The 16534-nt window shown below is 42.5% G+C and overlaps 1 protein-coding gene across 1 annotated transcript; it reads right to left on the minus strand.

The window, feature by feature from the left end:
* Positions 1-1223: 1223 nt before the first annotated feature.
* Positions 1224-15820, minus strand: LOC121573585 (dolichyl-diphosphooligosaccharide--protein glycosyltransferase subunit STT3A). The gene is made up of 17 exons (XM_041885676.1): positions 15719-15820; positions 14549-14668; positions 14340-14400; positions 14084-14205; positions 13578-13723; positions 13335-13425; positions 13135-13241; positions 12728-12892; positions 12279-12459; positions 11196-11351; positions 7722-7813; positions 4990-5145; positions 4076-4381; positions 2798-2900; positions 2354-2542; positions 1947-2062; positions 1224-1522 (listed from the first exon to the last, which is right to left on the minus strand). Exons 2-17 carry the CDS (start codon positions 14634-14636, stop codon positions 1484-1486), a joined length of 2118 nt encoding a protein of 705 aa, XP_041741610.1. The 5' UTR covers positions 14637-14668; positions 15719-15820; the 3' UTR covers positions 1224-1483.
* Positions 15821-16534: the final 714 nt, after the last annotated feature.

Genomic DNA, 16534 nt, shown 5'->3' on the forward strand with positions numbered 1-16534 from the left:
ATCAAATTATACAACACCTCGAATAATCCATTTTAATTCCAGGTTGTAAGGCAACAAAATAGGAAAAATGGGGTGAATACTTTCACAAGCCACTGTACATGATAGAAAGCACCAGTAGGCTCTCGCTAGCTTGTGCTTTGCTCTGCCCACCTCCTTGCTTTTTCTGCCCAATTTGATTCATTTGCTCCCATTGGAAATGACAGGCTGTGGTCTATCTTGGGTTAGTTATAAAAATATTTGCAACTTGCAAGAGCAAGCAGAGGAAAAATGTGATGCTCATGACTAGAGCCTAATACATTTCCCGATCTAGCAAAATTAGATTAGAAATTAGATGGCTTTTTTTATACCTTCCATGCATATTCAGATTTTTTATTATTATTTGTTTACAAATAGTGCCTTACAAGACAACAGACCGGTCTTGAACATCTTCTGTTACTTAAGCCTTGTTCACACTGCAGGCCTTAATGCTCAAATCAGTTTTGTTTTTGCTCGTGCTTACCATCACTCAGAAGTTATCTAGCAAGCTAAGGTGCCAACAATGCCTGCCATGGAAGTTTCCCAGTTGCTTTGAATGTTAAAAATCATAGTTTAAGAATACCTAAAGCCTCAAAAGATAAGATGATCCACCTTTCAAAACAAGTCATTTTTGGCTAGCCACAGCAGTCAACTAGCTAGCTAGGCATCTGTTAAGCTTTCTAGCACAGTCACTAATTTGTTTGTAAACAATTAACAAGCTAGTTAGCTACCGCATGTTCTTGTCAAACTTTCAACAGAGTAGCTAGCAAGCAACAAGATATGCCAAATAAACAGTCTATGCTAAATAACCATCTGTGGCTTGAAATATCCGATTTCATGTGCTTTTTGGCTGATCAGACTGCAGGAAAAATAACAGATTAGAATCGGATATGCATTTTGTTTTTGTCACTTCAAACTGCAAATGTGAACAAGGCTTTTGAACCTTGAGAAATGAGTGTAGGTGTCCCATTTAGAAAAACCTTTGTGTTCCTTTTCTGTGAAATGTGACCACAATTACCACTGCCTATATAGTACTTTTTTTCCCCACAGTTCAAATCATACCATCGTCTTGGTATTCAGTAATCAAAAATTATTCTGAGTTGAAAAGGTTGCCAAATATTGACTCCTATAAAGCTCTTGGGAAAAACGAATCTGCCAAAGATTGCATGGTATTGTACAAAGCAAAAACAGAAAGACAGACAACATGCCACTGTCACATTTATGCCTCTTTAATTGACCACATTGTAAAAATTCAAAGCTCACTGACAGACAATATTATTTTGGCCATTGATTGCAGAAATCACTTCTTGACATTTGATTGGACATTATGAAAACACAAATGTCTACAAAAAATGTCTACAAACAAAATGAAAAAGTTTAATTTCACACTCATCTGTAGACAACAGGGGAACGCTTTTCAGTGCTGTGTGCTAAAAGAGGTGCATGAACGCTGATGGGTTGGAGGGCTTTACGTCCGTGAGAGCCCTCGGTTATCCAGGTCTTTCACCTCAAAGGGGTAAACACAGGACAGTGTTAATAATGTGTTGTTTAAAAATAAGTGTACATCAGGGGGTATTCAACTCTTACCCTAAGAGGTCTGTAGCCTGCTGATTTTCTGTTCTACCTGATAATTAATTAGGTCTAAATCAGTCCCTGATTGGGGGGGACAATGAAAAAAATGCTGTGGGATTCGCTTCGAGGTCCAGACTGGAGTTTGAGGGGTTTACATGTAATGGCAGGTAGCCTATCGGTTAGTGTTGGGCCAGTAACCGAAAGATATCTGGTTCGAATACCCAAGCCGACAAGGTGAAAACAACACATTCACCTAGAGACATTTTATATAAATAACTTGCCTGGTACTCTACAGGCGTGACTGAATAAATACAGAGGAGAGTAAGACAGTAGTCACAGAAAGAAAGGGGGTTGTTTACCTTGTATATCCTGACCAGCCAGTGCTCTGTAGTGTAGGCCTCCTCCAGCACGTCCAGCTCAAAGTCCTTGTTGCCGATCTCAGCGTTTCTCACTCTGTCATAGCCAGGGGGGCGCTCTGGAACAAGGGTTAGAACATCAGGACAAGGGCCAAGATGATGAAGAGGAATATCATATTTTGACACCCACAGTCCTCTGTGGAAACTTGTTATGAGGTATAATACCACTCTGATACTTCAGGAAATCATTGAAAATCAGGAGAAATAGGATATTATTTTCAAGGGATAGAGGAAGATGTCAGACAAGCAGGAATTCCTGATTAATTAGGAAAAATCCCACCCCTTACTGTATACTAGATGGTTTCAGAGTAGACCTGCCATATGGATTATAATCATGCAGGGTTACTCACTGGCCTCTGTGTAGACCTGGCCGAAGCGGTAGTAGCACATCTTGTACATGAGGCAGTTGAGCAGGACGGGGGAGCCCTCACGGTCCACACGGAACTCTCCAGTGGGGGTGTAGTAGTCGTGCTCCTTGATATGCTTCCCTGTGTCTGTGCTGCCCCCTATACGCACCATCCACAGGAACTTGTTAATGTCTGCACAGAGGACAGAGGAGCGTTAGCAGACCTAAAGCATGAGTAACATTCTCAAGTTTATTTACGGACATGCAAAAAGTGCTCCATCTAATGTATGTATTAGGCATTGACAACTCTAATGATCATGAGTTAAATAACTTAATCTGAAATATATATGTTAAGAAGCTGTAGTAATAAGAAGATGTAATAATTCAACAAAGTGATTATCCATAGAGTGATGGGCATTGATAGTTTCCACTGGCTTTGTAGACATACCGTCTGAGGAGTATCCCGTCAGTCCACCAAAGATGACCAGGACGTAGCTGACATCCAGCTCCCGCATGATCTCATAGGCCTTCTCCTCGGTGGACGCCATGGCCTAACGGTCAACAGAAACAGTTTAATTGAAGTTCAGCAGTTACTGGTACCAACCAGCAATTAACAGATGATAGAATCTTCCCACTTATCAGTCCCATGTCAAGTCATCAGTCATCAAGCCTCCTTCTTTCCACTCCTCTCCTCTTTTGACCTCACCCTCTCACCGTCCCCCCCTACTCACAAGGCAGGCAATACGCTTGACCTCATCTTCACTAGATGCTGCTCCTCTACTAATCTCACTGCAACTCCCCTCCAAGTCTCCGACCACTACTTTGTTTCCTTTTCTCTCTCGCTCTCCTCCCACACTACTCACTCTGCCCCTACACAGATGGTAATGCGCCGCCGCAACCTTCGCTCTCTCTCTCCCACTACTCTCTCCTCTTCCATCCTATCATCTCTTCCCTCTGCTCAATCCTTCTCCCTCCAATCTCCTGATTCTGCCTCCTCAACCCTCCTCTCCTCCCTTTCTGCATCCTTTGACTCTCTGTGTCCCCTATCCTCCCGGCCGGCTCGGTCCTCCCCCTCCAGCTCCGTGGCTTGATGACTCACTGCGAGCTCACAGAACAGAGCTCCGGGCAGCGGAGCGGAAATGGAAGAAAAACTAAACTCCCTACCGACCTGGCATCTTTTCACTCCCTCCTCTCTACATTTTCTTCATCTGTTTCTGCTGCTAAGGCCACCTTCTACCACTCTAAATTCCAAGCATCTGCCTCTAACCCTAGGAAGCTCTTTGCCACATTTTCCTCCCTCCTGAATCCCCCCTCTGGCCTGCTGGCTCCCTTCCTCTGCGGAAGCATAGTTCCCGCTCAGCCCAGTCAAAACTGTTCGCTGCTCTGGCACCCCAATGGTGGAACAAGCTCCCTCACGACGCCAGGACAGCGGAGTCACTCACCACCTTCCGGAGACATTTGAAACCCCACCTCTTTAAGGAATACCTGGGATAGGATAAAGGAATCCTTCTACCCCCCCCCCAATTGTAAAGTGGTTATCCCACTGGCTATAGGGTGAACGCACCAATTTGTGAGTCGCTCTGGCTAAGAGCGTCTGCTAAATGACGTTAATGTGCCCTTGAGCAAGGCACTTAACCCTAATTGCTCCTGTAAGTCGCTCTGGATAAGAGCGTCTGCTAAATGACTAAAATGTAATGTAAATGTAAAAAATAAATTAGCACCTCACCTGGCCCACTCTGGAGATGTGCGTGTTGTTCCACGTGTTGTTGTCCACTAGAATTGTTCGATTGGCCATGGCTGTTATCTGATAGCCATAATCCCACCATGACATCACTTTAGCATCCTCTGGGGTGTTGTGGCGGAGCCAGTAGTAGGCCTCTCTGAAGTCGTCAAATATGATGCGGCTGCCGTCTCCACCGCGGGCTGACAGGACGATGGAGGGGGAGGAGTAGGCCTCGCTGGTCACCCAGGTGGAGTGAAAGGTGTAGGTGATGAGGAAGAAGGTCATGACAAGAATCATCCCACTGGCCACCTGGTGGACAAAATGGTACAGGATATTAGTGGAACGAATAATAGAAAGACTTTCAGATCTACACAAATGCCTAGGGGTTAGGGGTTGTTACTGGACCGGGCCTAGATCTCACTAGATCACTGCACCCTTATTAAATGTGTCCCCTGACTTCATCAGTTGGAATGACACCCAGTATCAATGGATACATTCTCAGCGCTGCATTTCAGTGTTATGAACAAACATTTATTGTACAGTGCCATCTGGGGGCCAATTCTTTCACACACGCTGCTGGTACTCTTTATTATCAATGCATAGTCAAATACCCCTACCTACATGTGGTCCTCTGTAGCTCAGCTGGTAGAGCACGGCGCTTGTAACGCCAAGGTAGTGGGTTCGATCCCCGGGACCACCCATACACAAAAAAATGTATGCACGCACGACTGTAAGTCGCTTTGGATAAAAGCGTCAGCTAAATGGCATATTATTAATTATATTATTACATGTACATATTACCTCGACTACCCCATATCCCTGCACATTGACTTGGTACCGGTACCCCTTGTAGATAGCCTCGTTATTATATTTGGCGCATGTGACAAATAAAATGTGAAGTATCCTTCCTCTCTTACCTCGTTCTTGATGGGGTAGGTGGCGTCCTGCTGCTTCTTGCTCTTCTTGTCTGGTCGGCTGATGTCCAGGTTCTTCATGTAAGTTGTGAGGACCTGGGACACACCGATGCCTGACAGGATGCACATGACTGGGGCCAGGACCAGCATCAGACGCACCTGAGGAGAGAAGCAGCCGGATCAGTTAAACACACCCACTCCGTAGTCTCTTTCTGGGAGCTCATCTGCTTGCACAAAAGGCAATAGGGTAACACTAATCTCGCATTGCAATTGATATCTATAGGCTACATTGAGGTTTTTCTTACATTATTTTAGGCTATCTGGCATTAGTGTGTAAACTTTAGGGCCTAACTGTACACGCACCCAATAGCTTACACGCCAATCGCCAAATGCTTTTGGGAACAGGCAGAAAAAGTTAACGTCGATCCACGGAGGCAAAAAAGACAATGTTGGAGTTCAATTCAATAAGAAACTGCGAAATGGAGAGTTGAAAATAAAGAGAAGGGAGGGCCAGAAAAGTAATGTTTGGGAAAATATTTGTTGAAGTGGTAAAATAGGATGATAGCAGTATCTGTACTTTACTAATTATATTTGACAACTTTTACTTCACTACATTCCTAAAGATAATAATGTACTTTTTATTCCATACATTTACCCTGACACCCAAAAGTTACATGTCGAATGCGTCGGAGGACAGAAAAACGGTCCAATTCACGCACTTATCAAGAGAACATCCCTGGTCATCCCTACTGCCTCTGATCTGGCGGATTTATGAAACACAAATGCTTCGTTTGTAAATTGTCTGAGTGTTGGAGTGTGCCCCTGGCTATCCGTAATTATTTTAAATTTTAAATCATGCCGTCTGGTTTGCTTAATATAAGGAATTTTTAAATTATTTATGTAATTGTTAAAATATACTTAAGTATATTTAAAGCCAAATACTTTTACTCAAGTAGTATTTTCCTGGGTGACTCACTTTTACTTGAGTCATTTTCTGTTAAGGTAGCTTTATGTATGACAAATTGGGTATGTTTTCCAAGTACAGATCCTAAAAAACCCAGACTTAAGTAGTACCTTAAAGTATTTTTACTTAAGTACTTTACACCACTGGGTACCAGTCTTTTTACCTAATCCACTCCCTGTACTCCATGTCGTGCCAAAGAAAAATCACCACCTGCTGGAGAAGACAGATTTTGGGCCCAGTTATCCCTCTCGCGTCGCCTCTTCCTCTCTGGTGTGACTCACAAATTTCAGTTAATTACTATAGCTCCCGCCTTGGGCCAATCGGTGTAATTTTGTAAATCCGGATCTCTATGGCAAGACATTTCATTCACCCAAGTTTAATCAAAATCAGGCCAGTGCTGTCTGTGATATCGCGCGTGACGAACGAACTGAGAACGATCCACAGTCCCCTCCCAGATTTCATTGTGGGGGACAACTGAGAATATTTTGCTTCCAGAGCAGAGGAGGGCCAGCCCACCGAACCCAATATGCAAAAGGTGTTACAAAGCAGTGCAAGGGAGGTTTAGTGGCAAAACGACAAACAATTTTACAAATGACATTTTGCATTGTAATGTTATTCTACTAGCAACTAAAATCTAATTATTTTTGAGTGGCAATGACATTAACATACAGTATATTCAGCATGACATTCATGTGAAATGCACTCATCATTTAACTATGACAGCAATATATTTAGACTACTTCATGTTTGTCTGGGCTTGCTAGCAGTAGCCACTAGCCAGCCAGCAGCCCTGGGCGTAGCAATGCACCCTGGGAGTTGAAATGCACTCGGAATCGTAGTATGCTGTATAAAATCCATTGTGTGTAAACTTAACAAAATGAGTTTCAAAGTGTTTGTCGTTTTGGAACTAAACTATTCAAATAATACATACAATTATTTAGCTGTATTGAAATCATAGGTCAAATTAATGTAAACCCTGATATGTATCAAATTACATTTAAAAACAGTTTAGATGCAATTGTAAAATTATTTTGTATGCTGTGTCTCATATGGTTTTCCATAAGGACATTTAAGATATTCTTCTGTTCTCACAAGTGGCGCAGTGGTCTAAGGCACTGCGGCGCAGTGGTCTAAGGCTGTGCCACTAGAGATCCTGGTTCGAATCCAGGCTCTGCCGTAGCCGGCCGCGACCGGGAGAATGGCCCACAGGGATGTAGCTCAGTTGTTAAAGCATGGCGTTTGCAACGCCAGGGTTGTGGGTTCGATTCCCACAGGGGGCCAGTATTTAAAAAATAAAAATAATAATGTATGCACTCACTAACTGTAAGTCGCTCTAGATAAGAGCGTCTGCTAAATGACTAAAATGTAAATGTTACTTAATATGGTGTTTTATTTTTAAAAGAAATTGAATATAAGATATTCTATTTCTAACAGTTATCAACATATTGTTCAACGTTGAAAAATAAAAGGCCAGTGATTATTCTGTGACTTTAGCTAATACACTTTATTTTTCTTGCTGTGGACTTACAGTTAGTGAGTGCATACATTATTATTTTTATTTATTCGTTTCGGCATCGAGTATAATTTTGGTTGAGTATTTTGATACTAAACCTGGTATCGTATTGAATTCTGGTATCATGACAACACTAGACCTCTGACAGTTAGGTACCATGTGCAATTACTACTCACAACAGCAGAAAGATTGGAATATTTGACACCATACATTTAAAATATTCCTCTCATTCAAGAGCTAATCTGCTAGCTGACTTACCATGACAGCTGAGAAGTACATGCTGGTGACTCCATACATGATGATGAAGATCCTTGCATCAGACAGGTTGTTGAAGCAGTAATACAGACCCACTGTCAGGAGGAAGCAAAGCAGGTTCATTAAAGCAGCAGTGCAATGTTTTTCTTCACAAGTGATTTTTGTACCTTTGTCCCAAAGGTATTCTGATCAATCCATTAATCTAAACATAATTTCACCAGCAAGATTGACGAATATTCAAGGCTGATTGAGAATAATCTACAGTGAGGGAAAAAAGTATTTGATCCCCTGCTGATTTTGTACATTTGCCCACTGACAAATAAATGATCAGTCTATAATTTTAATGGTAGGTTTATTTGAACAGTGAGAGACAGAATAACAACAAAAAAATCCAGAAAAACGCATGTCAAAAATGTTATAAATTGATTTGCATTTTAATGAGGGAAATAAGTATTTGACCCCCTTCTCAATCAGAAAGATTTCTGGCTCCCAGGTGTCTTTTATACAGGTAACAAGCTGAGATTAGGAGCACACTCTTAAAGGGAGTGCTCCTAATCTCAGTTTGTTACCTGTATAAAAGACACCTGTCCACAGAAGCAATCAATCAATCAGATTCCAAACTCTCCACCATGGCCAAGACCAAAGAGCTCTCCAAGGATGTCAGGGACAAGATTGTAGACCTACACAAGGCTGGAATGGGCTACAAGACCATCGCCAAGCAGCTTGGTGAGAAGGTGACAACAGTTGGTGCGATTACTCGCAAAAGGAAGAAACACAAAATAACTGTCAATCTCCCTCGGCCTGGGGCTCCATGCAAGATCTCACCTTGTGGAGTTGCAATGATCATGAGAACAGTGAGGAATCAGCCCAGAACTACACGGGAGGATCTTGTCAATGATCTCAAAGCAGCTGGGACCATAGTCACCAAGAAAACAATTGGTAACACCCCACGCCGTGAAGGACTGAAATCCTGCAGCGCCCGCAAGGTCCCCATGCTCAAGAAAGCACATATACAGGGCCGTCTGAAGTTTGCCAATGAACATCTGAATGATTCAGAGGAGAACTGGGTGAAAGTGTTGTGGTCAGATGAGACCAAAATCGAGCTCTTTAGCATCAACTCAACTCGCCGTGTTTGGACGAGGAGGAATGCTGCCTATGACCCCAAGAACACCATCCCCACCGTCAAACATGGAGGTGGAAACATTATGCTTTGGGGGTGTTTTTCTGCTAAGGGGACAGGACAACTTCACCGCATCAAAGGGACGATGGACAGGGCCATGTACCGTCAAATGGGTGAGAACCTCCTTCCCTCAGCCAGGGCATTGAAAATGGGTTGTGGATGGGTATTCCAGCATGACAATGACCCAAAACACACGGCCAAGGCAACAAAGGAGTGGCTCAAGAAGAAGCACATTAAGGTCCTGGAGTGGCCTAGCCAGTCTCCAGGACCTTAATCCCATAGAAAATCTGTGGAGGGACCTGAAGGTTTGAGTTGCCAAACGTCAGGCTCGAAACCTTAATGACTTGGAGAAGATCTGCAAAGAGGAGTGGGACAAAATCCCTCCTGAGATGTGTGCAAACCTGGTGGCCATCTACAAGAAACGTCTGACATCTGTGATAGCCAACAAGGGTTTTGCCACCAAGTATTAAGTCATGTTTTGCAGAGGGGTCAAATACTTGTTTCCCTCATTGAAATGCAAATCAATTCATAACATTTTTGACATGCGTTTTTCTGGATGTTTTTGTTGTTATTCTGTCTCTCACTGTTCAAATAAACCTACCATTAAAATTATAGACTGATCATGTCTTTGTCAGTGGGCAAACGTACAAAATCAGCAGGGGATCAAATACAGTGGGGGAAAAAAAGTATTTAGTCAGCCACCAATTGTGCAAGTTCTCCCACTTAAAAAGATGAGAGAGGCCTGTAATTTTCATCATAGGTACACGTCAACTATGACAGACAAATTGAGATTTTTTCCCCCAGAAAATCACATTGTAGGATTTTTTATGAATTTATTTGCAAATTATGGTGGAAAATAAGTATTTGGTCACCTACAAACAAGCAAGATTTCTGGCTCTCACAGACCTGTAACTTCTTCTTTAAGAGGCTCCTCTGTCCTCCACTCGTTACCTGTATTAATGGCACCTGTTTGAACTTGTTATCAGTATAAAAGACACCTGTCCACAACCTCAAACAGTCACACTCCAAACTCCACTATGGCCAAGACCAAAGAGCTGTCAAAGGACACCAAAAACAAAATTGTAGACCTGCACCAGGCTGGGAAGACTGAATCTGCAATAGGTAAGCAGCTTGGTTTGAAGAAATCAACTGTGGGAGCAATTATTAGGAAATGGAAGACATACAAGACCACTGATAATCTCCCTCGATCTGGGGCTCCACGCAAGATCTCACCCCGTGGGGTCAAAATGATCACAAGAACGGTGAGCAAAAATCTCAGAATCACACGGGGACCTAGTGAATGACCTGCAGAGAGCTGGGACCAAAGTAACAAAGCCTACCATCAGTAACACACTACGCCGCCAGGGACTCAAATCCTGCAGTGCTAGACGTGTCCCCCTGCTTAAGCCAGTACATGTCCAGGCCCGTCTGAAGTTTGCTAGAGTGCATTTGGATGATCCAGAAGAGGATTGGGAGAATGTCATATGGTCAGATGAAACCAAAATATAACTTTTTGGTAAAAACTCAACTCGTCGTGTTTGGAGGACAAAGAATGCTGAGTTGCATCCAAAGAACACCATACCTACTGTGAAGCATGGGGGTGGAAACATCATGCTTTGGGGCTGTTTTTCTGCAAAGGGACCAGGACGACTGATCCGTGTAAAGGAAAGAATGAATGGGGCCATGTATCGTGAGATTTTGAGTGAAAACCTCCTTCCATCAGCAAGGGCATTGAAGATGAAACGTGGCTGGGTCTTTCAGCATGACAATGATCCCCAACACACCGCCCGGGCAATGAAGGAGTGGCTTCGTAAGAAGCATTTCAAGGTCCTGGAGTGGCCTAGCCAGTCTCCAGATCTCAACCCCATAGAAAATCTTTGGAGGGAGTTGAAAGTCTGTGTTGCCCAGCGACAGCCCCAAAACATCACTGCTCTAGAGGAGATCTGCATGGAGGAATGGGCCAAAATACCAGCAACAGTGTGTGAAAACCTTGTGAAGACTTACAGAAAACTTTTGACCTGTGTCATTGCCAACAAAGGGTATATAACAAAGTATTGAGAAACTTTTGTTTTTTGACCAAATACTTATTTTCCACCATAATTTGCAAATAAATTCATTAAAAATCCTACAATGATTTTCTGGATTTTTTTCTTCTCATTTTGTCTGTCATAGTTGACATGTACCTATGATGAAAATTACAGGCCTCTCTCATCTTTTTAAGTGGGAGAACTTGCACAATTGGTGGCTGACTAAATACTTTTTTTCCCCACTGTACTTTTTTCTCTCACTGTATGTACCTGGGAACATGAAGACGAGCAGCTGCAGGTCAAAGTAGTAGGAGGACCAGGTGGTGGGCTGGTGCTCAGACACAGAGGCGATGATGGGGATGTTGTTCTTGGCGTAAGATGGGTCCAGCAGCGAGTAGAAACGACCCGTCCAGGGGGAGATCTTCCCTGAGAAACGCAACAATCACAACAAAGTCATGTCGAATAAAAAGGCACTACCAAACCACTTACTGTAGGTCTGATACTTAACGGGTATACTGTTTTGCATTTTCTTAAATCATATCGATATGTTCCTAAAAAAAAGGCATTTTAAAATCAGGAGAATCTCAAATGTATAGGGCAAATGTGTTGATAGAGAAATGTAACGAGCTTTGAACGACCACACAGGCAGTGGTGTAAAGTACTTAAGTAAAAATACTTAAAAGTACTAAAGTAGTTTTTTGGGGTATCTGTACTTTACTACATTCCTAAAGAAAATAATGTTACTTTTTACTCCATACATTTTCCCTGACACCCAAAAGTACTCGGAAAATGGTCCAATTCACACACTTATCAAGAGAACATCCCTGGTCATCCCTACTGCCTCTGATCTGGCGGACACACTAAACACAAATGCTTAGTTTGTCAATTATGTTGGAGTGTTGGAGCGTGCCCCTGGCTAGCCGTCAATAAAAAAAAAAAAAAATGGTGCCGTCTGGTTTGCTTAATATAAGGAATTTGAAATGGTTTATACTTTTACTTTTGATACTTAAGTACATTTGAGCAATTCAATTTACTTTTGATACTTAAGTATATTTAAAACCAAATACTTTTACTCAAGTAGTATTTTACTGGGTGACTTTCACTTTTACTTGAGTCATTTTCTATTAAGGTATCTTTACTTTCACTCAAGTATGACAATTGAGTACTTTTTCCACCACTGCATACAGGCCTGTAAATAGAAGCCTACATTACTGAGTAGAGTAGAGGCATCGCCCAGGCCTGTCCGAGTGGCAGACCTGAATTAAAATACAGCAGTATTGGTTTTCGTTCAAATACTTGAACTGTACTTGATTGAGTGTATTTTCATGAGTGGATCCTTGGCGAGCCTCTTACCAGTTAGCATGAGCACGGTGCCCACAGAGAGCAGTACGAAGCCCACCAGGGATAAGATGCTCTTGAATAGGACCTCAAACTGCTGGGCGTTTAGCTTGCTGCGCAGGTAGTCCACAAAGGCATGAATCTGACACAGGCCAAACACCCCGAATGCTGCCATGTGCTCAGACGACTGCACTGGCTTCAATGGCCATGAGAGGGAGACAAGCAGGTGAATGAACTGTGTGTGTGTTCCCAATATCTCTCCACCAGCAAAAATGACTGATCATACAATATATAATGGCTTAATCATTGTAAATAATCATATTGGGCCAACATATTCATGGACCCATGCGGTCTTCACAAGATAACATGCAATGGACATGCAGTCTAACAACTGACTGCTCCAGTCGGAGCAACATCTGGGCAGCTGCTGTGTCTATGCGAAGGAAGGGAGAAGGTTTTTTTACCTGGAAGCCGACGAAAGAGATCTGCATGGAGAGGATGGTTCCCAGGCAGTAGACGGTGCAATAGGCCACGTAAATACGGTGGGAGAAGCGGCCGGTGAGCATGAGGACCAGCACGTGGAGGGGGATGAGGTTGATCAGGAACACATAGCCACCCCAGGAGGACACCTACAGACACAAAGACAAAGGGTGTGTCCAGTTGGTTTAACGTTTTTGCTACGTATTATAACGATGCAAACCGTTTTATATTTTTTCTTCATCTTGAACGCAGCCAAGGAAAGCCTCCTTCAGATGAGCACCATGAGAGGAGCGTCACAACCTTTAGCAGGGACTAAGTTACTGTAACATTCAGTTTCTAAGTACTCTCGATTGTTAAAGTTCCTCATCATTTATTTATTCGTTAGTCTCACCATGTAGAAGTAGGCCAGGGCACACATGGAGGACCAGTAGATGGAGCCTGTATTGACTGCCTTGATCCACATGTAGTACGTCAGCAGCATGCAAAAGATGGCAATACCTGGACAGAAAAACAATACATTATATTAAAGACCACAACAAGGGCCAAGTCCTTTAGAGGGGCATGTCCATGGGGATGAGGCTATTTCTGTACCTTCATTGTCATAGGAGCCTGCGACAGAACGGGAAATGTAGCCAGGTACCACCGCTATCATGGCAGCAGCCAAGAGCCCAGCTCCTGCATCCTACAAGAAGTAGACAGTAGATATGAAAGCCATGGAAACAAGTACATTTCAGAGCTCTTGAGCATTTTCACGTTGTAGGCTACCTCCCTGTTTCCCACAATTTCTTTATGTTTTCTACCTCCTGAACAGGACCCAGGTGTGCTGCAACCTACCTTGAGCTCCTTGGTGAAGTGGTAGGTGACTATGGCAGTGAATGAGGAGAAGAGGGGAGCCAGGAAGACACAGACATTACGGATGTCGATGGTGATGTGGAAGAAGTTCAGGACGTGGTACAGGGCAGCAGAGGTGATCATCAGGCCTGGGGGAACAGGGCAGGACACAAATAGTGAACACAGGACAAGTCCACACCTGCCAACCTGCCTACTGCAATGAGGTACGGAAAATGGCCTGGAGGAACAGGACAGAAAGAGTTAACAAAGGGCAAGTACTGTAGCTACTAGCAGTGTCAGCTTGCTGTTGCCAAAGAATGTGTGGGATAGGCCAAAACAATCACAGAAAGGATCTATATGACAGAGGAGGAAAAAAAAGGGTGACAGAAGGACTTGATTACCCAAAGCCACCTAAACACAGGACATTTTTTTTTTTTTAGAGAGAACATTTTAATGTCTAGATAATCACCCTATAATGTAAAGTACAGTCTTGTGTTGAACATTCCTACCTGGGTAAATAGTGCCACCGATGATCCTCCCCAGAGGGTACCATGCCCTGTCATCAAACCAGTTATGAAAGTTGTAGAACCCCTCTTCTACCAAGAAGCGGGTTGTTCGGTAGTTAAAGTACCTGAGGATGAAGCAGAAAAGCATGCAAATCATGCACCATTTCTGGTTTTAAACACCATTTTGCTAAAAAAAACAAAAAAAAACACCATGAATCTGAGGATTAAGGAACCATCATACAACAGGTAGTGGACTTACGGATCAAACTCATGGATGACACTCTCGAACCTCAACACAGAGAAAAGCCTGGTGGAAAACGCTGACGAGAAAGGGGGAGAAAGAACAAGTCTAAACCATGTCTACTCGTTGTACCATCAAAGTCAAGCGACAATGGCCCTCATAGTAATAATAGTATGGAATACAAGTGTAGAGTAACGGAAAGGGATGTAAAGTGTATGTGTTCTTACAGAGGATTGCAGCCATAGACAGGATGAGCAGCTTCAGCAGCGTGTCCTGTTTTTCATAGGACAGCCGCAGGAAGCCCAACTTTGTCATCTTCGCACAGGGAGTGATAACTTGGTTTATCTCTGTTGGGAAGATAATCTACATTAGCAGTGTAGGTACGAGGCAGCAAGCTCCATTCCAAACTTCCAGACTTGCATTGCTTGTGCATGAATCAGAGCAGCACAAAAATGAGACTCCCAACCAGTCAGTTTTTACTAGCTTGGCCATGAGGCAAATCTATTCCATAAAAGTTATTTTCATAGTATTTCAGGGTTTAAAACATGGAGCTTCAGTCTACAAAAACTAAACCCCAATTCTGTTGGAAAACTAACTTGAACAATGTTAAACACGTCACACGATCTATTAACCAGTTATCTTACACCAACATTATTTGCCTAATGAAATCACTGACTGGGTTTAAAAGACGTGCCCCAGTCTGTTCCAACCAGGGGTGTAAGCATTAGTCCAAGCATTGCAACTAAAACGAGAGTTTATATTGGACAATTCAGGTATGTCCCTCCCCGTTTGCTTCCGTTTAAGAGACGTTTTGCAACAGAATCGGCGTAATGAGAACGCTCCAGATAAGGACATGAGCACTGCCAGGTTGATGTGGCGAAGAATCAAACCAGGAAATGGATGCAACTCCGTGTAGACTGCAAACGTTCCTGATCATTCATACAGTTCTTTCCAACACATCATTGGTTCTTTCTCTGCCTTGACCAACTCACGACCTACCAAATATTAAGACATTCGTGTTGTATGTAGAAATGACCAAGAAATAGCAACACAAGTGACAAATCTGGCACCCAGCCTTTGCTAGCTAGTTAATGTAGCTTAATTTGTTAGCAAATAGTCTGCATGTATGTATTGATCTAGTTAAACGCAATATGTAGTAATCTGATGGGTTTTCCGTTCCTGTAATAGACAGAGCAGATTCCATTCAAGGAGGGCTGAGCCTTCTTTTTACATGCTAACTTTAGCTGTATGAATGAACAGAAGATCTGCTTTCACTTATTCTCAAAGTTACATCTTGTGATTCATTTCAGAATATTCATACAAACAGAGCCATAGCGCAGTTCAATTATCTTTCTCGTTGAATAGCTAGCTACCTATGTTGAGTAAGCGGCACTTACCACTCCGTTCCTGTTACACATATACTCACAACCGTGTGTTCCCGCCCAACCACACTATGCAACGTGTTTATTGGCCTTGCACCGGCCCTTAGTAAACTCTCATTCCTGATTCGTTTATCAGCTATCTTTCATACAGGCCGCGCAGTCGCTCTTCATTCCAGTGACGTGTCCTTACTGCTGAGAATAAAAGAAGAACTTGCATTAATGTGCAGTGATTTTTATTTCTTGTTTCTGTTTACTTTTTTACTTTAATGTTATTTTATGTTTCTTTAGAGAAAATATACGTGTAGTGATGTCCTGTTTTTTTGTTATTGTAATTTGTAATAAAAATAAAAATGTTTAAAAAAAGAGCTTGATTAAAAAAAGGTCTGGAAGTATGAACAGCGACGCTCATAGTCGGTTTTCAACACTGATAAATATCTCTAATAATTTCCAACCAGCTATGCATTACATTATCACCCACATTGGGACATTAATAAAAGGCCAGAATATTTTGTGAATTCTCTTACATATGTTGAGATTTTTTAATTAAATATCCAGGTGGGAAAGTTAATTTCCTGTAATTCTACACGTTTTGCCATGGGGCACAGAGAAAACGTTGCAATTTTATAACACATTTCATTCAATTGTACTCATTTTACCATGGGGTGGAGATAAATGTTTGCAGTTTTATAGCTAATTTCCTGCAATTCTACACATTTTGTAATGACTTTTTACATGTTAATATGATATCTGAGTGAGAATGACTAACAAAATCAATGGGGAACCCCTGGAGGTCAGGGCCTCTTGGCATGTGCCCTGCATGCCCAGTTGGTA

The sequence above is a fragment of the Coregonus clupeaformis genome, chromosome 9 (assembly GCF_020615455.1).
Source record: "Coregonus clupeaformis isolate EN_2021a chromosome 9, ASM2061545v1, whole genome shotgun sequence".
In the NCBI taxonomy this organism is placed as follows: domain Eukaryota; kingdom Metazoa; phylum Chordata; class Actinopteri; order Salmoniformes; family Salmonidae; genus Coregonus; species Coregonus clupeaformis.